The sequence below is a fragment of the Podarcis melisellensis genome (genome assembly GCF_964234715.1).
Source record: "Podarcis melisellensis genome assembly, chromosome: 2".
NCBI classification, from domain to species: Eukaryota; Metazoa; Chordata; class Lepidosauria; order Squamata; family Lacertidae; genus Podarcis; species Podarcis melisellensis.
Window position 1 is genome coordinate 33,462,849 of NC_138529.1, and position 23,580 is coordinate 33,486,428.

A 23,580-nucleotide genomic window follows, 5' to 3' on the forward strand; every position below is an offset into this window, starting at 1 on the left:
ACCTGCATAGTAAGATCTCTTTCCTCCACCCTTTGGAGGTTTTCTTGGGCTGAGGGGAGAATGTATAAGGATGTAAAGTGATCTTTTGTTACCACAGAATTCTAGACAAGGCAATGAGAGGGAAGAAGGGGAAAGAGTAAAGACAGGGCAAGCTGAGAAGGGAGGGAGGGAGGGAAGGAAGGAAGGTAGGAGTGGGCCATGGGAAGAAGACACTTGGCTGCCCCAAGTAGGCCTTGGGAGCAGCCGCCTGTTGTGTGCCCTCGATAACTTCTACGTGTGGCTGGTCGGGGATGGAGCCAGCGGGCATATTTTGCCGACACTTACGAAGGGGGCCTGTCTTCCCCTCTGCCAAAACAGGCATCCAATTACCCTGGGAATTTGATTCACAGCCAAATACCTCACTAATTATTGCCTCCCAATAAGGGGGCATGGTTCCCCCTCCCCTTTTCTCCCCCCCTTTGTCAGAGCGGCCTTTTGGCAGTGAGCCAGTCTAAACTGGATGGCGAGGCCCTAACATGGGAACAAGTCCTTCCTCGTCAAATCAGGCCATGAAAGAAGGTGGGAAGGAAAACACACAGTGGCGGGGGCGGGGGAGTGCCTCCTATTCAGCGGGGGACCCTGAACCCCGAGGTTTTTGGGGAAGGGCGGGAAGGACTGGGCTAAAAGCGACACCCCTGAGACGGACACAGAATGCTTCCCTCATGAAATGGGGGGAAACAGACAGTCTCCTTACCCCAAGTCAAAACCCAATGCTGTGTTCTGAGCAAGGGGAGGGGAACACTGCTGTCTTTGTGGGAGGAAACATAATAGATGGGTAGCCTCTATTTGAAATAAATAAACCACTGTTTCTAAGGGTGAGCAATCACCTAAGAATGCTAGTCAGCACACATGCGCCTGGGAAACAAACCAACAATGAGCATATTCTGGGTTAAGTACCTTCTTATGTGCAGGTTCAAATGGGCCTTGTTTGTGTGTGAGAGAGTGGTATGTGTGTGATGTTTCTGTATTTCCAGTCAGTGAAGTCAAGCTGAGAGGGATCTGCTTTCCGCCACCTCACCTGGCTGGGAGAGGTTGGTGAAGGTTGTGCACACTGCACAGCTGCCCATTAACAGTGAGAAGGATTCCCCTTAAGAGTAGGAAATGTACAACATAACCAAGCCAGTGTATGGCCAAACCACGGTTTCCCATATTCCAGGAACAAGGGCAGGGTTTGAAGAAAGGGCAAGTGCCTTCTCATTCCACATTTCATTATGGTAAATTTGGTCTACAGCTCTCACCAGCCACAGTAAAAAACATCTGGAAGGTGCCTGGTTTGTGAAGGCTCCCTCAAACAGTTTTTCCCAAACTTGGGTCTCCGGCTGTTTTTTGAACTACAACTCCCATCATCCCTAGCGAGCAGTGGCGTAGCGTGGGGGTGCAGGGGGGCCGCCCGCATCGGGCGCAACATCGGGGGGGGGCGCTCGCACTCGCAGCTCTCTGCCCCCTGCTAAAATCCACAGGTTAGGGGGCGCAAATTACTTGCCTTGCCCCGGGTGCTGACAACCCACGCTACGCCACTGCTAGCGAGCATCATCCCTAGTGGGCCAGGGATGATGGGAACTGTAGTCCATAAACAGCTAGAGACGCAAGTTTGAGAAACCATGCTCTATAGGGACATCTTGTGGTTAGTCAAACACCACCAGCAGGATCATTCATGGGTGCCCCCAGCCAATTGAAAGAGCCACCATAAATACAGCATCTTTGGATAGCTGAGCTTTTTCTCTGCTGCACTGAGACGCAAGGGAGGCCACTGTATGGAGCTCCTTTCAGATGCGGTTCACCATCACTCATGTTTATGTAGTGCAGGACTGAAACAAGCAGCCAGGAGTTCCCCAGTGGCCCTGTTGGTTTCCCCTCTTGTCCCCTCACCGAGCTTGTTGATGCCAATCTCCTGCAAGTCCTCCCAAGTCAGATCTGTCACAATGCTGATGGAGTCATAGCCGTTGCTCACCAGCTTCTTGTGGTACTGGGGTAGTCCAAGTGCACTCAGCCACTCCATTAGGTCATCCTAGAAGACAGCACAACCACGATCAGCTCTTATAGCAAATCCCACGCTGCTTTCCACAGAAAGTTGCCTGGGCAAGTCTTTGGGAGCTATATCAGTAAAGAGCATCCTACAGGCAGAAAGACGCAAGTTTCTAAATGCCATCAGCTCCACACATAGGCTTACAGCTGCCACCTAAAATATCTAGTGCTTATAAATGGATGTCGCAAGGATGAAATCTGGTAGAGGGGGAACGCTGTGTATGACACCCTGTGCTCCTTGGAGAAGGGGTAGGATAACATAAATGACACATTATTATTATTATTATTATTATTATTATTATTATTACCCATCATCATCAATATTTGAAGTGTCCCTGACAGAGAAGACTCAGAACCAGTGTTCGAAACTCCCATTGTTCTAGGCACATTTTGCAACAAGGAATTTCATTAGCGCGAGCAGTTTCTGAGCTCTGGGCGCAGTACTGCATCTAAGATTTTGGATTAAAACTGCAGAGTGGAAGGAAAGGAGGACCTTTTTCTGCCTCCTCACTTCCAGCGACTCCCTGGAGACTGGAGAAGAGACCCTCTTAAGAATATTAGGGGGGAGGACAGAGGAAGGACTAGACCGTGTTAAAAAGGAACATAATATTTTAGCTGCGGTACGTTCATTTTCAGCTTTGTATTCTTGTTATTAAAAAAGCATGCCTAGACATTCTGTTGTTGAGCCCATAAGCTCCTCGCTTTCATATCTCAGTTTCTAACACCATTGTGACATTGAAAAGTTGCTCCTTGTGACATTCAGAATGGACAAGGAAAGCCCGGGCAGTGACAATGCCTTAGATTCTAATTAAGGTTCTGCTGGTGGGAGTGCCTAATAGGCACAGTTCTGCTCATGGAATGCTCCCACCAGCCCAATGGGGGGCATTTTTTTGCCTATTTCCTTTCCCCCCTGCAGCCCCTTTGTCCCTTGATAATTTGCTTTGTGTGCTTTGGGGACCTTCTTAAGCAGCGACAGAGGCAGTGTAGGGAGAAAGGGGAGACTGGCTGCAGAAACCCAGCCAGAGAGGCGGAGTATAAATAAAATATAATAATAATAATAATAATAATAATAATAATAATAATAATAATTGGTAAAAATGCCACTTCTGTTGCATTCGGGCTCTCTCCACAAACAGAAGAAACTCTTTCATTCGCAGAAGACTAGTTAGCACCCAAACCTTTGTTGAGAAGGAAGGGAATAAATAGTAAATTATTACGCAGCATATTATTATTTTAAAAAGTGCTCCGCAACCACCCTCTGTAGAAGGTCACTGTTAGCTCCATTTCACAGACTGAGGTAGGGAAACGAAGACTTGGCCAATGCAACATAAGATGTTTGTGGCAGAGATGGTCCTTGAGTTCAGTCATGAAGAGTATGTTTAGCTTAAGAACCCCATAACCCTCCGAGTAAACCTGCCCCTTTGCCCAGGTCTTCAGGGCTTTGGGTTGCACCCTGATTCTGACTGACTGGCAGGGATGTAGCTGACCGGGATGTGGTCCATACTCACAGGGATGTAATTTGGGAGCCATTCAGCAATGCTAAGCTGCCCAATCTCGGCGGATATTTTCTTCCTGTGGCCTGGCTTGGTCACCCCAATGGCTGTGAGGTCCTGGAACGAAGAGTGGCACAGGTGCCTTCATTAATGTCTAACAACCAGGCACGTGTACTATGTGGTCTAGCACATGATGCTTGATAAATCGTGTGCAGCGCACGCTCTGCAATGGCACTCCTGGGAAGGTCTCACAAAACACCAGGCGGTTACGGTGCAGATAGGTGATGGCAGGGAAACCAAAACCTCTTCCTCCCTCCATTTTGCTCAGCCCTTTCTGCTTCCCCATGCCTTACCTCCGGGGTCATGCGGCTGATGGTGGGCACATCGTAGCCCGCATTCAGGAAGTTGGCTGTGTAGCCCTCCAGCTGGAATTCACTCAGCCAATTGTAAATGGCTTCAGCATCCTGCGGAGGGGAGACAGAGAAGTCCCTTGTGTGGCGGCGGTGTGCACTGGGAGGGGCCAATGCACTCCTGCAATCATTTCACGGAGATCCGTGATGGAGCACTTGCACTAGTGCAACCTGAATGCATCACATGCCCCTATGTCACCACAACTGTTGGATAAATGCAAACGAATCTCCCTGGACAGCTTTTTAAAAAGACTGCTGGTTCTCAATCTCTAGCGCTTAGTCGAAAGGTACCCTGGCCATTTAGCCTTATCCCAGTAAGGCAGGTATTGGAGAGCCAGCATGGTTAGAGTGTCGAACTAGGACCTGGGAGACCAGGGTTTGAATCCCCCCCTCAGCCATGATGCTCGCTAGGTCACCTTCGGCCAGTCACTGCCTCTCAGCCTAACCTACCATATAGGATTGTTGTAGGGATTTTTAAAAAATAAAATAAGGCAGGTATCAATGGGTTTATGTTCTTTAATTGGGACTTGAGATTTGAAAGCTGGGAAACCCCCTGAAAAAATGGGGAAGAAACCCATCCCCTGAATTTTCCCAGGTATTTCCCTGAGCCTTCACATCTCTGTTTAGGGCCAATTCATCAATCCTGAACTTGCTGGCTCCACAGCGATCTCCTCTTCAACCCACTGTGCTTTTCAGCTTTCCCCCAACCCAATGCATATATTGTGGTAACCCCACATGGGACAGCATTCTACAGAGTCTTTGTGAGCACTGAAATAATAATGGAAAAAATAACACCACTTAATATTCAAATACTATAATTCTATGGTGTCAAAAGTGTTTCAGCCAGATAATACAGATTTCCTTGAGAATGGATAACTACCCACCCCCCTCCACACACACAAAAGCAAGCAAAGTAATCCATAATTCATGCTTATAACAGTTTGGCAAGCCCAGCCAACAGCTTAAGTTTTCAGCTCATATCCAACTTCCTGCCTTCTGGATCTGCAGCGCTTACCCAGAACTCCTCTTCTTTTCCTTTTTTTTTTTGGTCCCATATTTTGCCACACTTTGTCCATAATCACTTCCCTGCCCATGGCTCTTTCAGCAGGATATTGTGTGATCCAGAGCATCAATCAAATGCACGGTTTTACCATTAACTGATTCAAGCAGGACTGCTTTGCTCAACAAGCTGAACTCAGCCCTTGAGCCACGTATTGTGATCAGCCAGAAGCTGACAACTCCCGGAACTTTCTAACTAGGACCTCTTTATTCCTTAAGGAGGGAAAGGTTTTTCTATATATATATAAATAAAAATCCAAATACCAAGCTTAAGGTGTTCTCTTGATAAAATTAACAGACATGGACAAATTCTTGCCCCCAAAATTCTAAACGAGTTGTCCAAATAAAAATAAGACATATACAGGGGCCACAGTACAGCATAAATACAGCATAAGGGACCACTGAGTTATTTTAATGGAGAGTGTGTCTAACCCTAGGATGGACTGAGGCAAGGTTGTTTTACACCAATGCCATTCAAATTGGTTCCCTTTTACGGGGAGTAGCCTGATGCTAGAACCCATAGGTGTATATATATAACATTAGTTAGATTGATTTCAGTACCTTCCCTTCCAGGAGCTGCTCTGGCCGTAGATATTGGTGGGAGAAGATCCTGTCGTTGGTGTTACAGTTGGAGAGGTTCTGGTGCCCCAGTGTTCCTGAAAGGAGCCAGAGCACGGTCAGAGCAGGCCCCTGGAGCCTCGGACAGAATCAACGCAGGGCAAAATAACCCAGGGAAGCCTGTTCCTAGATACACAACACTTGCTTATTTCAGTGGGGCTCGTGTGGGTGCTGCAAAGCAGCCTCATCAAAATGAATGAATGTATGAAGGCAGCGGTGGCACTTCCGGCACTTGTGAACAGAGAGGAGCGTGGGGAAATGTTCAGTAGCGGCCCGAACCTTATAAGGCATCAAAGTCTGCACACGGGGAAAGCCTTATAAGTGCTTGCATTGTGGGAAGTGCTTCTTCCAGACCACCTCCCTCCTGAGGAACAGGATCAGCCACATAGGAGAGAAACCACACAAATGTTCTGACTGTCCCAGAAGCTTCAACCAGAAAGAGTCCGGGGGTTTTTTGGTGGGGTGGGTTGTTGCTGTTGGTTTTTTGTATCATTGTTTTAGATTCCGTTGTGATTTATGAGGAAATTGTTCAGTTTGGTTTTGTACTTTTTAATGATTCATTTATTGTTTATGACTACATTTGTTATGTTCCAGTTATGTGCTTTTTTCATGTTGTAAGCTGCCTTGAGCACGGACGGTTTGAGCTGTGGAATGGCAGTATACAAATAAAATTATGTACAGTCGAACCTTGGTTCTCAAACGCAATCCGTTCCAGAAGTCCATTCGACTCCTGAAACAGTTCAAAAACTAAGGTGCGGCTTCCGATTGGCTGCAGGAGCTTCCTGCATTCAAGCGGAAGCCGTGTCAGACATTCAGCTTCCGAAAAACGTTTGAAAAGTGGCGTTTGGGAGCCAAAATGTACGAGTACCAAGGCGTTCGAGAACCAAGGTACAACTGTATGTATGTATATTCACAGCTGAACCACAGGTTAATCTGGACTATTATAATTTTAGTATAATTTCTATCCCATACCATCTCGAGGACTAAAATGGATTATCTTACTTCATATGTGAACTATACCGAAACCAAACATCAGCCGCTATCTACTTAACGCTGCTGTTGGCTGTCAACTCAAACAGGAAGGTTGGGAAGGTTTCCCCAAAGATATTTGGGAAGAGCATTGCACAACTGAAGGGCAGTCACCAAGAACGCACCTCTCAGCACTCCCTTGCTTATTGACCCTGTCAGGCAGACAGCAAACCCCCTACAGATGTTCACCATTTTTAAAGTCCCTCTGCTTTCTATTTACTGAGTTTGCAATGTCAGTTTCGATCTCCCACCAGCCCTTTCGTCTCTCCTCTTACCTATCATGGAATTCGTCTGGCCATTGTGAGAATGCTGAAGATCCTCACCAGTCGGTGAAAGTGGCTGCATAAAAAAGAAAAGGAGCCAAGACTCAGGTCAGAAATAAGACTGTACCAGAGAACCATGAAATGGGTGAACATTGTGACTTTTCTCTTCATGCTCAGCTTTTTCCATGCAGGGATTGTTTGCAGTTGTGGCTGAATCCTGACCAACTGAATGTGCCAAGGGTTAAGTGATGCTCCTCTGTACTTAGCTGTTTGGGCACATGAATTCCTGCTACCCATATAGCCAAATTCTAGGCATGTAGGTCCCCCACAGGCTATTTCCACCCTTCCTGGTATCTGCAGCCAAAACCAGAAGAGTTGATGTTTTAGTCTTTTCTCTATGAAGAAGCAAGCTTAATCTTGGGGAACCAAGTCATGTACATGAATACCCATCATCTTCAAGATCTGGGTGAGAAAGTGGAGAAGCAGCAGGGAGGGTGGGAGAGTATATGACTTGAAAACCAAGATTAAGTGCATCCCTTGCACCCAACACAGCTCTTATCAAATACACAGCCCACTGTGGCTTAGGAGAAGTCTGAAACTAGACTACATTACAATAAAAAAGTGGGAGGCTATTCCCACAGCTCATCACTTTTCGTTCTAAAGAGAATGTTAGATTTAATAATCTGCTTCCTTACACCTTTGCCTTTGACTGTATGAACAACCTCAATCTACAGGCAACAGGAGATAACAAAAACTGGGAATAATAATAATAATAATAATAATAATAATAATAATAATAATAATTTATTATTTATACCCCACCCATCTGACTGGGTCTCCCTGGGTGGCTTCCAACAAAGTATTAAAATACAGTGGTCTGTTAAACATTAAAAGCTTCCCTAAGACTGAGGCGTGGCAGCAGTAGGGTGAACAGCAGGTTTCATGCCTTGGTACAGAGAAATTCATGCCCCTTTTACCTTGACATTCTCAATGAGGAGTCCAGTGATTTGCCCATTGGTGCCCTCAGTACTCTGACCGCTGCCAGCGCTCCGGATGCTGCCAATGCTGCCCTCGCTGCCCACACTGTTCCTGTCACCTGCTGCTTGGGAAGAGAGGATAGATTTTGGCATGGGGGTAGTAAGGAGGGAGAAGAGCCCAGATGGCCCTCAAGCACTAAGCAGGCAGGCAAAGCTAGGGGGCATCTGCTGGTCGACTAGCACCCCATCACAGATTTCTCTGCGGGCTTTGCCACAGAGCACCCAAACAGGCTTCCCTGGCTGCCAAGACAGGTCACTCGGTATCTGGTTGAGGCATTTCAGTCATGGGATGACTTTTCATTTCCTGTAGCAACATTCAGCTGTTATAATAAATAATAATAAATTGTTATTTATACCCCGCCCTTCCAGGTTCAAAAACCAGGCTCAGGGCGGCTAACAACAAATTTAAAACACTTAATTGTAAAAGCAGCTTAAAATACAGTATAAAAAACATGAATAACAATAAAATTCAGAAATCAATTTAGGGGAAATAAGCATTAGATAATCCCCAGGGCCACCTGGCTGAATTGGTCCTACTTGGGCCAGTGAGGAGGCCAGGGGAGAATTAGCTGTGGGGTCTCAGAGTGGGTGATCTTCATAAAAGGGGAGCGGGAGGGAAGAGAAGAGAAGGGAAATAAAAGATCAGGCTGAATTCAAATTAAAGGCCAGACGGAATAGCTCTGCCTTACAGGCCCGACAGAAGGAGGTCAAATCCTGAATGGCCCTAGTCTCATGGGACAGAGCATTCCACCAGGTCGGAGCCATCACTGAAAAGGCCCTGGCCCTGGTGGAGGAGGATCCTTTCTCCACAACCCCACTCCCCGCCACCCAATTCCGATGGGTGAGGTTGGGAAGCAACTTTTTAAAGAAGCATCTAGCAGCAGTGGTCCCTCTCATACAAGACTGACCGGGGGGGGGGGAATGTGGCCTGGGAGGACACAGCTAGCAGTCAGGTTTGCATGCAATGATGGGGTGCATTGTTTGTGCAGCACGGAAGGTACCTCAATGGCAGATATGCACATCAGCATGGAAAGAAGGCGTGATCAGTGGCAGGGATGTGCACACTGATGGGTTTATGCTTTGGGCGAGGCTGGACGCTTGCGGCTGTTAGGCCTCGATGAGCTAAAATGTGAACTTGAGGTGTATGCAGAAGGAAGGGGCTACCTGGATGAACTCATGTCCTTTAGGCAAGGTTCATCAGCGACAGGTGAGAACAGCCCACTGGCCCTGGAAAAATGGTGGATAGCTACTGGGAAGGGGGGGGCAGTGGTGGGAAGGGGCAGGAGCAAAGCATACGTTAAGGAAGGTGGACCCTGTGACAGAGACAAAGATGTGTAGCGAAGCCAGTTATAAATCACTGAGAATTTTGCAGGGGTATAGCAGTGCCAAATGAAATTTCCAGAAGGGGGATAGTTCTCTATTTCTCTCTCTGACCCCCCCAACAGCTATCTGTGTGAGGAGAGAGAAAATTATTTCAAAAGATATTTACTCGGGGTACAAATGTGTAAGGAAGAGGGTCTGGTTACACCTCCACTCCCAGCTGAAATCATATCTCTTTTCACCTGCTACTTCTCTCCACCCCAGAATTGTCCTCACTCATTCCCAGGCAGTGTGAATGGAGGACACGCTGGCCCAGCCCAGCAATGGCCCTGACCTGGGCTTTCAGGAGTTGGGGCTGTCCTGGTCAGGGCAGGTAGGCAGAGGGGTGCCTGCGGCGAAACGGGTGGAGGCTGCGACCCACTGGGAGGGGTGGCAGTGGTAACCTGCTGGCCCTTGGCAAAGCTCTGGCACGGGTGCAAGGGCGCCATGCGGGGAAGAGTCAGGCCTGCATGTAGAGAACAAAACACGCGGGTCAGGAAAGAGTGTGTGTTTGTGTAGGCAAGGAGAGTGGGGAGCATGTGTGTTCACATAGGGGCGATGCTGCTGCTGCATTTTAAAAACATACAGAGGGACAGAATATTGGATGCTCATTCGTTTGGCCAGACTTTTCACAGAGTTTTTCCTATAAAAGAGTCTCTCAGCAGTCTAGGATGAACATTGGCAACAGAGTCAGAGGAGCAAGCGCAGAACTTTGCCCTTCCTTCCCTGATTTTTTTTTCTTCTAGCCTACATAATAGGATTCCCAAAGTGCTCTTTAGTTTCACCAGTTCATAGTGTCTACGGCTGGAGAAAGTCAAGAGAGCTCAAGGTGGTTTCAAAGAGTTACTGCAGCTTACGATGTGTATAGTCATCTCATCACACTTCTGCCTCTGGCAAACAAGCGTTGTGTGGCTTTTCACTGTTTCGAAAACCTGCAAAACCTGTTTGACCAGAAGGCGGCAGTGGGAGAAAAGAAATGTGTGTGCATGCGTGTTGTTTCTGTACGCATGCCGTGAGAAAAATGAATACACCACCTGAACCAAGCATCTCTTAAAAACTATCTCCAGCCTCCAACCTCCAACCTCAGGTGGCCTGCAGTAAATATACACCTGCAAAGAAAACTGAACATCGGCAGCATCCATCCATGAGCTGAGGAGAATTACTTATTTGTATCCAATCAGAAACCACATGTATGGCTGGCCCCCAATTTAGCTGCATCCACAATTCAGTAAGTTTTGAGGAACCAAGGTCTACATTTGTCCCTGGTTAAGGTGGGATCTGAACACCTTCTAGAAAGAAAGGTGTGGAAGTATTCACAACTTTAACTACCAGGACTACAGCTTCCTATACCCATACAGACACCACTTTGCTCGGCTTCCACAGGCCACCTGCATATTAATAGTCAATGATAGTAACAGTTTATGTAGTTTAATACATTTTAAATGTACTTTAACTCCCATTCTTCCCTTACTGAGAAAGGAGCAGGAATGATGGGATTCCCCCTATTCCTTTTAAAGAGGTTCCTGCTCTCTGTGTTGAAAGAGGTCCTCCATGTTATCCTTTTCAGAAAGCACGGCAGAAGGGAGCCCCTTTGGATATTCTAATATTCACGATCTTCCTCCTGCTGAAAAAGTGGGGAGCTTCCTCTTGTGCAAAAAGTGTGTTTGAACGGTACTGGGGTGGTGGTGGGAAACCATTGTGCCCTGAATAATTGCATCTCTGGTGCTGTTTGACTTGGTCCGTGTGAAGGCAAGCGTTGGCAGAGAGAGGTCACTGTCATTGAGTTGCTAGGGTAGGAAGTGACGGCGATGATAGGAGTTATTTTTGCAGGCGGGGAGAAGACAGTGAATGAATGGGGTTTACTGGGAAATGAAATCACAGGTTTTCCTACTCCCTTTGCAGCAGCACCCCCCATCACATCTTTGGCCTCCTCCAGAGTTCCCCAGTTGTGTTGGATGGACCAACCTGTCCGCTTGCTGATGACTTCGACAATGGATGGAGGGAAGTAACCAACTCTGTCAGTGCCTTTCTGAGAGTCATGGATATGACCCTTCCAGCGTCCGTCTGCATGCTGCTCCAGAACCTGGTGAGAGAAGAGTTCTCATGATCAGTGGGACAGGGTGGATATAGGATGGCAGAATCAGGAGGTCAAAAGGGTCCACGGGAACATGATATCTAAACTCACCACAAAAGCAGGGTTTTGTAAAGCTGGTGTGCAGCACAGTGGCTTAGCGACTGAGTTACGGCAGAGGAAGCCCCCTGTTCATATTTCAGGCCTTAGGGAATTCATTCTCTTCTTACCTAACGCCCCCCCCCCCCCCCGATCTGCAAGATGAAACTATAAATACAAGGCCTACTTATTATAGGGTCATTGCATGCGATGAAGCGCTTTGGACATTTTAAAGGGGAATATAAATGGCAAGAATGATTATGATTAGACCAAACTTGTCTATTCAACCATGAGGACTACAAACTTGTTCAAAAAAGGAAGAAAACTAAGCTGAGCTTCTCATCTGAATTGAGTGCTTGAGCTTCTTTCTTTGCTCCTGCAGAACTCTGGCATGCACACAGCTCTGTCAATATGTTATACCTCCCCTATCCACTGTAATTTCTATTACTTCGTGAATCTTCTCTGTTTTGCCTGCATCCTCCTTTAACTCTCTTGACCATACACAAAATCTGAGTACAATAGTACTTCTACTGCCTCCTATACAATAGAGATGATTCTTCTGCTAATACAAGCTAGGACTAGGGATGGAAGAATCTGTCACTTTTGATTTCTCCAAGTTTCTCAGTTTTCCAAACTCAGGTTCAGTTCACCACATTAATGTACCAGTCTGCCTTTTTTTTGTTTGTTCATTTTTCTAAAAAAGCACTCATTAAAATTAATCAATATTTTAGAGCTCATTTTCCCCAATAGATACATTTTTGCAAGCAATGTCCTCCAATATAATGGATTTTGTATGTTAGTTTCACCTATATACACATTTTTGCTGATACCTTCCTCTGATATGTGCACTTTCGTGCACCTTTTTTTGAAGAACTGCAGCGCGAAATTCAGAGAAATGTGAATTTCAAAGCATAGCTGGTCTCTCAGTTCACACACTGCTTTGGGGAAGTGCAAATTCAGTAGGTCTGCATTAAAATTGTAACTGGGCCCAATTTATTCCTCAAACTCTAGTAAGCCTACAATTTTTCAAATAGGTCACCGCAGTCCTAGCTGAGGTCCTTTCATGGGATCACAGAACAGATGCAGAGGGCTGCCTCTTGGAGCGTTTCAGGAGCTTCTATGGCTTCCGCCAATTTCTTACCGTGATGATATCTCCGGCACGGACATTGAGAGCAGTTGGGTCGTGGAGGTTCCAAAAATCCTTCAAAGCTCGGACCTTCAGGATTCCTGATGCCTCTGAAGACAAAGGGTAGTGGGAAGTGAGAAGGAGGGGGACAGAGGGGGAAAGACATGGGCAGGAAAATTAGCAAAAAAAAGGGAGAAGAGGACGTCGTTACTTGCTGTGCGCTTCATTCCTCCTTTGCCCCACAGCCTCCGCATCTTGTTGCAACCAGCCTCCCCTGCAGCTTTTCAAGGTGGGCTCCTTCATGTTATAATTCAGTGAAAGTCAGGAGGCTGAAAACCCCCAAGTACTCACCCTAAAGGTAAAGGGAGCCCTGACCATTAGGTCCAGTCATGGCTGACTCTGGGGTTGTGGCGCTCATCTCGCTTTATTGGCCAAGGGAGCCGGAGTACAGCTTCCGGGTCATGTGGCCAGCATGACTAAGCCGCTTCTGGCGAACCAGAGCGGCGCACGGAAACGCTGTGTACCTTCCCGCAGGAGCGGTACCTATTTATCTACTTGCACTTTGACGTGCTTTTGAACTGCTAGGTTGGCAGGAGCAGGGACCGAGCAACGGGAGCTCATCCCGTTGTGGGGATCTGAACCGCCAACCTTCTGATCGGCAAGCCCTAGGCTCTGTGGTTTAACCCACAGCGCCACCCGTATCCCTTAAGTACCCACCCTGCCCCTCCCCAAAAGATTTCAGTGCTGACCCCCCCCCCATGCCCATCACCAGTTTGCAACATCCTAGGGGTTTATTAAGATGGGTGCCAACTGCCTCCTCCCCACATTAGGGCCTAATGGGGATACTTCTCGGCCTGCTCACCTCGTAGTAGTTGCTTGATGTCCTTGCTGGCGTGTGAAGTGGTGAACTGGTTCACAATGTCCAGAGCTGTCTGGTTGTAGGTGTTGCGGATGTTGACATCGATGCCACCCTACCCACAGAGAGAAAGTTAGCGGTGGGCTTGGAAACAGGGGGACAACTTCCTTGAGGGAACTTTTTTTAAAAAAATCTAAGCTGGTTTCAGCATTTGGCTGAGCTAGTGCTGGTGCTACATCCTGGTGAGATATTCACAAAACAAAAGAATTGCTGTGAAAATCCCTGAAACAAAAAGTAATCAACTATAGAGTTAAATTAAATAACAAAAATCAAAACGTTTAAGGAAAAATTAACCTAGAATTAAACAAGAGCAGTTTGTTTGATATCTTATAATGTTCTCTTAAATAGGGCTATGTTTAAAACTTGTCATTGAGGTTTTCATACCTTTTTTGTAAACTCAGGGAAGCGTTTCAGCCCTGCTCTTGAGTTTGTTTGATATCACTTTAAATCATTTAAGGTTTATAATTTCTTTATTTCCTTCTGAGGAAATTGATTAGTTCAGTGAAACAAGTTTTGTAGCCGGCATCTCGTTAAGTCTTTGTTTAATTCCAGGTTAATTTTTCCTTAAACTTTTTGATTTTTGTTATTTAATTTACCTCTATAGCCGATTACATCTCGTTTCAGGGATTTGCACGGCAATTCTTTTGTTTTGTGTAATTTCTTGGTTCCGTGACTGTCTTTTTTTCACTGGTGAGATATTCACGGCAGTCTGCTAATAATATCACAGTCCTTGAGAGCAAAAGCAGGCCTGTCTTTACCCAGAGACTGCCTCCCCACTGTCTGAAAAAAGGTTAAGCTCGCAGAGCAAAGTAGACTAGGCCAGTTATAGAGGGTCGCGTCACACAACATGCAAGGCCTCAGATTCAAAACACAGGGAGGCCTTGGGTTTGCGTCACACTCTCAGCCTCAGCTTCCCATAAGGCAGTCATTACCCCCGTTCGCAGAGAAGGCTAAATAAGTGCATTAAAAGTGCCAATGAAACAATAAACAAACCGATCAACCCCTGTATCTGTTTCGTAAAACTGTTTGCAGTCGTTTCCAAGGATGGGTGGTTCCAGAGTCACTCTGGCTAGCCTCAACACAAATGCTAACATCGACTCTGGCTGGGCACATATTCGGCAGCCATGGATTATAGGTGCAGACAATTGCATGTGTGTTGGGCTACTCCATACGGGGGAGGAATCATACAGTACTTCTTCACATGGCTACCGAACACTCAGTTGGTGTGCACGTCCAAGTGGTGTTTGTGTGTGAGAGAGGCTAGCAGCTCCCTCTTGTGTACTTTCAGCACAGGACAGGTGGGTTGTATGACCACATTTCTTGTCGGACTAGAACTGAACCAGAGATTGGAGTTTCTCCTCAGCGCTATATATGACACCAAGCTGCAGGCCGCATTCTTTTCCTGCCTCGAGTGACAGAGCTACCACGCTTTTCTGCACAGTGTTTCCTCTCAGAACTGACCCACAGATAGCCCAGTGTCTCCTCTGTGGGCTCTCACACCCTCTCCTCTTCTTTGTTCCCTATTTCTGCCTCAGCTCCAAGGCCTGTAGCCTCTCCAAGGGCAAAGGCCTTTTGGTCACCAGGCAACCATTCCCCGGCCTTGACTACGGCTTTACTTTTAGTCTCACTTGCAGCAGTAGGCGCACCACCTCCGTCTTCCCATACAACGCTGCTTCATGCAAGGCAGTCCCCGTCTTCGTCTGTTTGTTGATCTCGATTCCAGCTTTCAGAAGTTGCCTGTGAGGGGAAGGAATATATAAGCAATGAGTGCCAGCAAGTCAAAAGATGTGACTGATTGCTCCAGAATGAATACCCAAGTCTTGATGCTTACTGTGTGCCGTTGGAGAGGCTGGTGTGTGTGTGAGAGGCAGAGAGAGAGAGAGAAGGATGGCAGGTGGAGGAGATGATCAGGGGAGCTATCTGTGTTGCAAGAAGGATTAAATGGCAGAAGGACACTGTGGGTGTATTTACCCTGTAGTTTAGTCTAACGTGCTAATTTAAGACATAACCCTACTGCTGTAGGGATTTCACTTGATCTGTGGCAATTTGGTGAACAGTAAGTTCAAATGCTTTTGTAGACCGAACATTTAATAACTGGTTGGCTGGTAATTATGGCTGGTGAGAGAATGCTTGAGTGTCAGGCTTGATGCAAAGGATTGCTAAGGATGTGGAGTCTATTGTATTTTTATGTTTGATTACTGTCTGTTATGTTTACAATAACTTCTAATTTTCCTGTTAACTATTTGATCTTCAGCTATAACATTTTGCTTTGGTATTTTGTAATGCTTAGGTTACAACTTAGATTGTAAACAGCTTTGAGATTCTTTTTACAAACAAACAAACAAAAACAAACAAACAAACAAACAAACAAACTATAAAGCAGTATAGAAATAATTGAAAACTAAAAAAAAAATAGTACTGAACTAGATGGAGTGATGGTCTAACTATGTTCGGTCCTCTAGGAATGAAATTCCATTATAAACACAATATTCTCTGTATTCCTTTAATTCAGGGATAGGGAACCTGCAGTCCTCCAGATGCTATTGGACTACAACTCCCATCATCCCTCACCATTGGCCATTACTGGCTGGGACTGATGGGAGTTGGAGTTCAACAGCATTTAGAGGGCAACAGGATTTAAGAGGGCTCTGTTGCTTCAAATTCTGGTGCCCCATGCGGCATATAAGGATCCATGCAGGAATGGAACAAATGAAGCATTTGCAAAATAGGGTGCTGCATGAGAATATAAAAGTAAGAATGAACTCAACACACCCAAACTGCACTGTAAGGCATGAAATAGATACGACATTCAGATCAGAAGCTGAAATCTCAGGAAGGTTAAGCTGGGGAGCTAACAGATGGAAATACCTGAGAGCGGTGTAGCGCATGCTGGCACCTTGGGGAACTTGAGTTGGCACATGTGGGATAAGTGAGGCCATTGGCTTCTGCCTGCACTGGAAGTGCCCAAAGGACTTACCTGATAATCTCTTTGTGCCCGTTCTTGGCTGCCAAGTGAAGAGGAGTGGTGTAGTTAGGGTCACTTGTGTCTTTGGATTGTCCCTCAAGCAGAGCCACACACATGTGGCTGTTCAAAAGCAGTTGGGCCACCTAAAGTGAACAAAAGAATGGAGGCAGGGTGACAGAAGGAAGCGAGGGACCCAAAATGATATCAGACGACTGACAGGTGAGTGGTCTCACCCACCTGTCGAAGTTGGCCTGCAAGGTTACAAGGAGACAGTGACCAAGCACGACTGAAATCCCCATGGATCAGCTGATCAAACCTGCTTTCTGCAGGTTCAGATGCACCTGAGAGATCTTGTATATCCAAACTAAGCAGAATTGTCACACACAACCCAGGCGTTAGCCGATGTGTGGGGAATTCAATCCTGCTGTGTAAGGAGCTGCTGATCCAGCTGTGGGCCAAATGGGAAGGTCCTGTGGGCCAAATTCCATCCGTAGCTGGAAGTTCTGCATCCACACCAAGTGCTTTGAAGTAGCCACTTCTCCTTTTCCACCACAGCAGACAAGAAAGTGGATGGGGTTGGGGGCAATGGATGGATGACACCTGCTGTATCTTTGCCTTGCTTCAGAGCTCTCAAAGGGGCAGAAGCCCTGTGCCTTTTGGCACAGAGTCGGCCTTGCTATCACAATTGCCTCAACCATCTCTTTTGCAGGCAGAAAGGGTACAAATGCAGGGCCCAGGGCTGCAAACTGGAAAAGGTCGCTACAGTGGGAAATAGTTTTAACCTTAGGGTGCTTTGGGTTTGAGCTGGCCTTGCCCGCAGGGAACACCTACACACCTACACAAACAATGTGGAACTTGTACTAGAGGCCTGCTATTCTTTGTTATGGTGACTTGAGATTTATCACCCTATTTATATCCCATTTGTTATAAAAATGGACACTGAAGCCACCCCCTGCCATGGGATGAGAATAGAATGATGCCATTCCATTGCCTCCCTTTGGTGCACGTCCCTTGCACTAATACCCACCCACCCCTCCTGTCTTCACATACATTTGCTGCCCTGCCCTTTAGGTTAGGGGGAAGTCCCCCACCCCCAGGAATTCTGAGCAGCCTCTCTGCACCTGTCTTGAATAGTGGAGACAGGAATCCACCGCCAGCTCTGCCAGGTTGGAATCCCAGGCCTTCTGGCCCAGCTGGCCTTGCTTTGGCCTCTGCAGTCTGGAGGGATTAGCAAGGCTCAGGGCCTGTCTGGCTTCTGGTGGGAGTGGTGGAGAAGGACCTGAATGTGCATGCAGTGGGAATGGAGGTTCCTGGGTGCTGTGTTATGTCCCGGTGCCATGGCGAGGCCTTGAACAGGAGGTATCCCTCCACAACCCCTGGGCCTACTCACAAGTGCCTGCAGCAGCATGATTACCACAGAAAGCCATTCTTTGGCACAGGAAGACCTTTGGAGATGTATGAAGACTTTATAGCAGCAGGAATGGGGAATCTGAACGTCTCCATAGGACAGAGGAGAGAGAGGAGATATGGATTTTGTTGAGATTACATCAGCCCAACCCCGCCAGAAGCTGGAAATAAGAACAGTGAAAGGGATAGGGTGGACCACAGTGTATGCCATCTTGACAGCTTCTGAGACTTTCAGACAGAGAAGAAGAGATGTGGATTATATTTATAAATGATTTATTAATGAGCTGGTTGTATGTAAAATTGAGGATTAAATTTGGCGAAATGTGAAGGGTGGGTGGTGCCAGGAGATTGGAAGTGTCAGGGGGAGGAAATGTATATTATATATTTATACACACACATAAATTCTAGGGGTTTCATTTTCACCCTCTGGATGCAGCACCTGTGAGGCTGAGTTGTTTATTACTGGGGCCAGATGTCATACAGCAATGTTCAAGGCCATGTTAGGGAGGAATGCATGCATGTTGTCTGGGAGGAAGCAGGATCTGTTTTTCTCAGGCAAAGTGTTACTCAAGAGGTATGAGAAGGAAATGTTTCAAAATTGATGAATGACTATTAGAAAAGATTATTTACTCTACTCGACGATTATGAGGACAGGTTATAAAAATGTATTAAAGCCATAGCAGAAACTGGTAACTGTACAGGTGATGTGTAGAGAGAAGGGATGAATGTATTTTGAAGTGACAGCTGGAAAAGGTATGATATTGGGAGCAGCAAAGGAGGGAGGAAAATAGAGGGGACATCGGGGGTGGGAAGTCAGCTTTTAAATTTGTACTGGAATTTGTAGTGATTTGGTGACAATTTGTTAAAAATTGTGGAAAATCAATAAAAATAATTTGGGGGTGGGGAAGGAATGGGGAATCTGAGCCCCTCCCACTGTTGATGGGCTTCAGTTCCTGTCAGCCTCAGCCAATGTGACTGACAGTGAGGGAATGATGTCAGTTGCCGCCATCTTGAGTTATGATATTGTTCCGCCCTAATAGCTGGGATGTTCCTTTGCAAGTGGCTCGCAGCTGGCTTAGAAAAGTTCTGCAGGACAGGATGGAACAAGATAGTAAAACTCTTCCTACATTACTGCCAGCAGCTGTGGAAACTCCTGCTGTGCCAGAGCACATTATCATTTCCATCATATTTGTTAGTCCTTTTATCTTGCAACCAAAGGCAACCCAAAGTGGCTTACAACCAAATAATGTTGTCCATAGTAATCATGTCAGTGCAGGTAATTACTACTATAGTGGTACCTCTAGCTGCGAACGGGATCTGTTCCGGAGCCCTGTTCGCAACATGAGCAGAACGCAACCTGCACCTGCGCGTCTCGCCGCTTCTGCGCATTATGTCATTTTGAGCATCTGCACATGCGCGAGTGGCGAAACCAGGAGGTAACCCTTTCCGGTACTTCCAGGTGGCCGCAGGACGCAACCTGAAAAGCGTCTTTAACCCGAGGTATGACTGTACTACTAAAATACACATCTCAGATGTCAAAGGTAAAGCCGTGTGTCTTCATCATTCACCAAAAGCTATGCAGTGAAGAAGCTGGACGCATCTCTGTGGGGAGGGAATTCCACAGATATGAATCGTTGTGTGCATTCATTTCAATGGGTCTCCCCTGAGGAGCAGTAGTGTTGCATACACCCTGTTGCTCTCAGTTGACTTTCTTGCAGGTGGTGGCTATGGCTACTTCTGTTTACCTTTAGCCTTCCAAACTCACAGGCCAGGTCCAGGGGGGTTTTCTTTGCTTTGTTGATGAGGCATGGGTTGGATTGGTGCTGGAGCAGCATCTCTGACTGCAAGACAGACAGGAAGAATGGAAAGAGCGAAGTGAAGCTGGAAATGCCGGTAGTCATACGCTTTGCACATCTTTGCTTCCTCATGATCTCCGCAGAGCAAACCCCAAACCCTCGTACAAGACAGGTCCTACCAGAAACCCAGAGCAAACCACTGCCACTGCTTCTCCTGCAGCTAGCTGGCCTAATCCCTGAGGTCTAATCTGTATCAGTCAAACCTTTCCTAGACAGCCCCCAAGTTCTTCCCAAGGTTAATGTAATACAAAAGTACAGGTCACCTTGTGGTATTTTCATTTCCCTCCCCTAGGAAAGTGTCTGTTCCACGTAATAAGAACATTGTTTTGGGGTGCACATTTTAAATATCTGCACGTTTACTGTGATTCTGGTATCTGATACAATGCCAGGTATCCAGAGAATCTAGGCTTCCATGTAAAAAATAAAAATAAAGCAAGGTTCTAGCCCGTAGGAGAGGGCAGAGAAGTAGAAAATATGTGGCAATGTCTGATGAAAGCTCGGAAAATTTAAGCCTTTAATACCATACATATTCTGCCAGCTATTCCCTGCTTCCTCATCATATTGAAATTTAATAAATGTGCACTGCTGTAGTCATCAGAACTTAAGATATTCTTGATGTACAGCTTCTCTTTCCTTTTCCTTTTCCTAGTGCATTTGATCTGCAACATATACGCAGCTCTGCTTATGGGTTCAGCCCAGGATAAAACATCATACAGATACTAGCTGCTTCTCAGACCAGGTTGTTTTTTTCTGCCGTTTTTATCCTCTCTCCCACCTAGAAATTCTGACAGGAGATGATCGAATGTGATCCATTACAGCTCCCAAGAAGAAACTCCACAGCTCTCTACTGCATTTCGTACTGGGCACTTGTGTTAATGTGACAGTACTGCACTGCAATGTTCAGCTGCTTTTGTGGGTTGTGTGTTAGGCATGTTAGATCATTATGAGGGCTCCAAGGTATGGGAGACCGACAGCTTTCGGACTGGCGCACCATGATCTGGATCTGACTGACAAAAGAAGTCTCATCTCTTCCCTTCCAAATGGTCCCCCACTCACCACCTCATAGTGGCCATATTGCGCCGAAAGGTGCAATGGGATCTGCCCATCCAGCGATGCCATATTGACTGAAGCAGCTGCTCGTAGAAGCAGGCGTGCTGGCTCCACCTTCCCTTGCCAGGCAGCGTAGTGCAGTGGGCGCATTCCTGTAGGGAGACAGAGACAGGCTGCATAATGTGGGAATGACTAATCTGATGGGCGCCCACCATCTGAATGTCCTGCAAACAACTGAAGACATTTTTGTTTTGGCAACTTTTCCTGGCTGAATAAAAAGGTTTACACCTTAGGTGTAATAATAATTAATAACAACAACAACAACAACAACAACAACAACAACGCAACTATTCGAACACAGGATGAGATGCTCTGGGCCAAATAGGACAAATACACTGAGCACCCAGCATACAAACCTTCTTGTAGGTGGTGGGTGTGCAGGGGCTTAATGAGTGGCATTATTCTAGTTGGAGCAGAAGATGGGAGTTGCAACCTCCTGCCGATAACACTATTCAAAACTTGCATTTCCCCAAAAGGACTCTTCCCCAGCATACTGTTTGTAAAAGACAGTTTTTCCTTCATGAAGTGAGCGCTAGCGTCAGGTGATTACCTCACTCTGGCTTCTGGGGACAATAACAGGGATGGTCTTTTTCCTCCTCCTAAGTAAGCAAAACAACTCACTCACCGTTGATGTCCTTAATATCCACAGTGGCCTGTGCCTCCAGCAGCAGGGAGATAAGTTCCAGGCTTCCAACCAGGGCTGCATGATGTAGTGCTGAAAACCTGAGAAGTGGGGTGGAGGCAACATCCTTAGACAGAAGCAGCAGCAATTGACTTATTAGCTTAGAGTCCAGTCTAGGTTTCCTTATAAGGGTGCGGGTGGCGCTGTGGTCTAAACCACTGAACCTCTTGGGCTTGCCGATCAGAAGGTTGGCGGTTCGAATCCGCACGACAGTGGTTAGCTCCCATTGCTCCGTCCCGGCTTCTGTCAACCTAGCAGTTTGAAAGCACACCAGTGCAAGTAGATAAATAGGTACCGCTGTGGCGGGAAGGTAAATGGCATTTCCGTGCACTCTGGCACTTGGCATGGGTCCTCCGTGCACCAATAGCAGTTTAGTCATACTGGCCACATGACCCGGAAAGCTGTCTGTGGACCAACGTTGGCTCCCTCAGCCTGGAAGCGAGATGAGCGCTGCAACACAATAGTTGCCTTCGACTGGACTCAACGGTCCAGGGGTCCTTTACCTTACCTTGAGACCAAGGTCAGCCAGAATACTTTGCAGCAGAGTGTCCCAGGCCCAGGGACTGCCAGTCTTTTTTGGGCCCGCATACACCTTTGTTAACTGGAGAAACTGTTGTGGACAACACACACACACCAGTTTATTGGCTACAATTGAATGCTGCTTTAAAGCCTAATTTCACCAGGGCAAGGAGACCCTGTGTGGGCCAATGTATGTCCATAGGCCCCATAGCCCAACACTCTAACCACCACAGCCACACTGCCTCATACAAGCTTCCCACATGGTAGGGAGTGTTGGTATTGCTAGGTTTAGCCACATGGTGGGTGGCTAGAGACAATAAGCTGTGCACGTGGTTACAGGTGCTTTGCTGTCAGCTTTTGTGCCATTACTGTGTGACTCTCAGTTGTTCAAAGTGGCCAGCCTGACTCTGAATAGGGAACACAGGTAAAAGGTAAAAGGTAAAGGACCCTTGGACGGTTAAGCCCAGTCTCTATTCAGAGCGTGATTTGCTTTCGAACTGCTAGGTTGGCAGGAGCTGGGACAGAGCAACGGGAGCTCACTCCGTCGTGGGGATTTGAACCACCGGCCTTCCGATCAGCAAGTCCAAGAGGCTTAGTGGTTTAGACCACAGTGCCACCTGCGTGCCTTTACCTTTTCTCAGTCTAAACCATCTTTTTGACTTCCTGTGAAGATAAAATGGTCTGGGTGGTGGAGGAGCCATATAAAATAACCCAATATTCCTTGGGGAAAGAGAGGGAGATAAATATAATAAATAAAAACCTCAATGGTTTTTGTAGCACCTGAAAGACGAACAAATTCATTATGGTATAAGCCAGGGGTGAGGCCTGTAGCCCTTCAGATGTTTAATATAAGATTGGGTTACCTTAGATTGGGTTATCTTATATGGCTCTCCCAGCTCCCCAACCATTCTATCTTCACAAGAAGTCAGTTAGGCTCCCATCAACTCCAACCAGCATGGCCAATGGTCGGGGCTGATGGGAGCTGCAGTGCAGTAACATCCACAGGGCCACAGGTTAGCCACCTCTGGCATAAGCATTCATGGACTCCACATCATCAGGTGCACGAAGTGTTATTCTCAGTTAGCATCTACATGTACACTAAGGATAACACCATGAAGCAGGCTATAGGTCATGGAAGCTTATGTCATAATAAATTTGTCACTTTTATAGAGGCCTTTGTTATTTTTGCTGCAGCAAGGCAAAAACAGCTTCCCTTGTGGACATTAAAAAAAAAAGCAAAGTGGCTTGCATGACACTCCCAATCCTCTGAATCTGCTGAGGAGGGAACTCCTCACCAGCTTCTTTCTCTAATGTGTCCAAGAATTTTAGCTGTGGTAAGAGTTTTTCCTCAGTGAGTCAAACGGTATTGCTTCTACTCTACATGCTCCTCAACCACCTCCACATCCCACATTCCTGCAGCCTTATAAAAATGGCCAATCTGAAAGAATGACTATCCTTAGGCACGAGAAGAAAAGTGACAAGCGTGAACAGGGCTAG

The 23,580-nt window shown here is 46.7% G+C and overlaps 1 protein-coding gene across 5 annotated transcripts in view; it reads right to left on the reverse strand.

Annotated features, from left to right (window-relative positions):
* The window catches only part of CASKIN2 (CASK interacting protein 2), a 98,313-nt gene that overhangs the window by 8,528 nt on the left and 66,205 nt on the right, over positions 1-23,580 (reverse strand). For 2 of the 5 annotated variants that reach the window (XM_081899551.1, XM_081899555.1), the window contains 14 exons: positions 21,508-21,605; positions 20,829-20,974; positions 19,662-19,757; positions 16,522-16,652; positions 15,161-15,281; positions 13,491-13,599; positions 12,644-12,738; positions 11,298-11,415; positions 7,914-8,035; positions 6,949-7,012; positions 5,588-5,682; positions 3,911-4,021; positions 3,573-3,674; positions 1,909-2,047 (listed from right to left, as the gene is read on the reverse strand). In XM_081899551.1, the coding sequence (XP_081755677.1) occupies positions 1,909-2,047; positions 3,573-3,674; positions 3,911-4,021; positions 5,588-5,682; positions 6,949-7,012; positions 7,914-8,035; positions 11,298-11,415; positions 12,644-12,738; positions 13,491-13,599; positions 15,161-15,281; positions 16,522-16,652; positions 19,662-19,757; positions 20,829-20,974; positions 21,508-21,605 (1,547 nt within the window). The remainder of the gene's footprint in view (positions 1-1,908; positions 2,048-3,572; positions 3,675-3,910; positions 4,022-5,587; positions 5,683-6,948; positions 7,013-7,913; positions 8,036-11,297; positions 11,416-12,643; positions 12,739-13,490; positions 13,600-15,160; positions 15,282-16,521; positions 16,653-19,661; positions 19,758-20,828; positions 20,975-21,507; positions 21,606-23,580) is intronic. The other 3 variants (XM_081899552.1, XM_081899554.1, XM_081899553.1) reach the window with 3 other exon arrangements.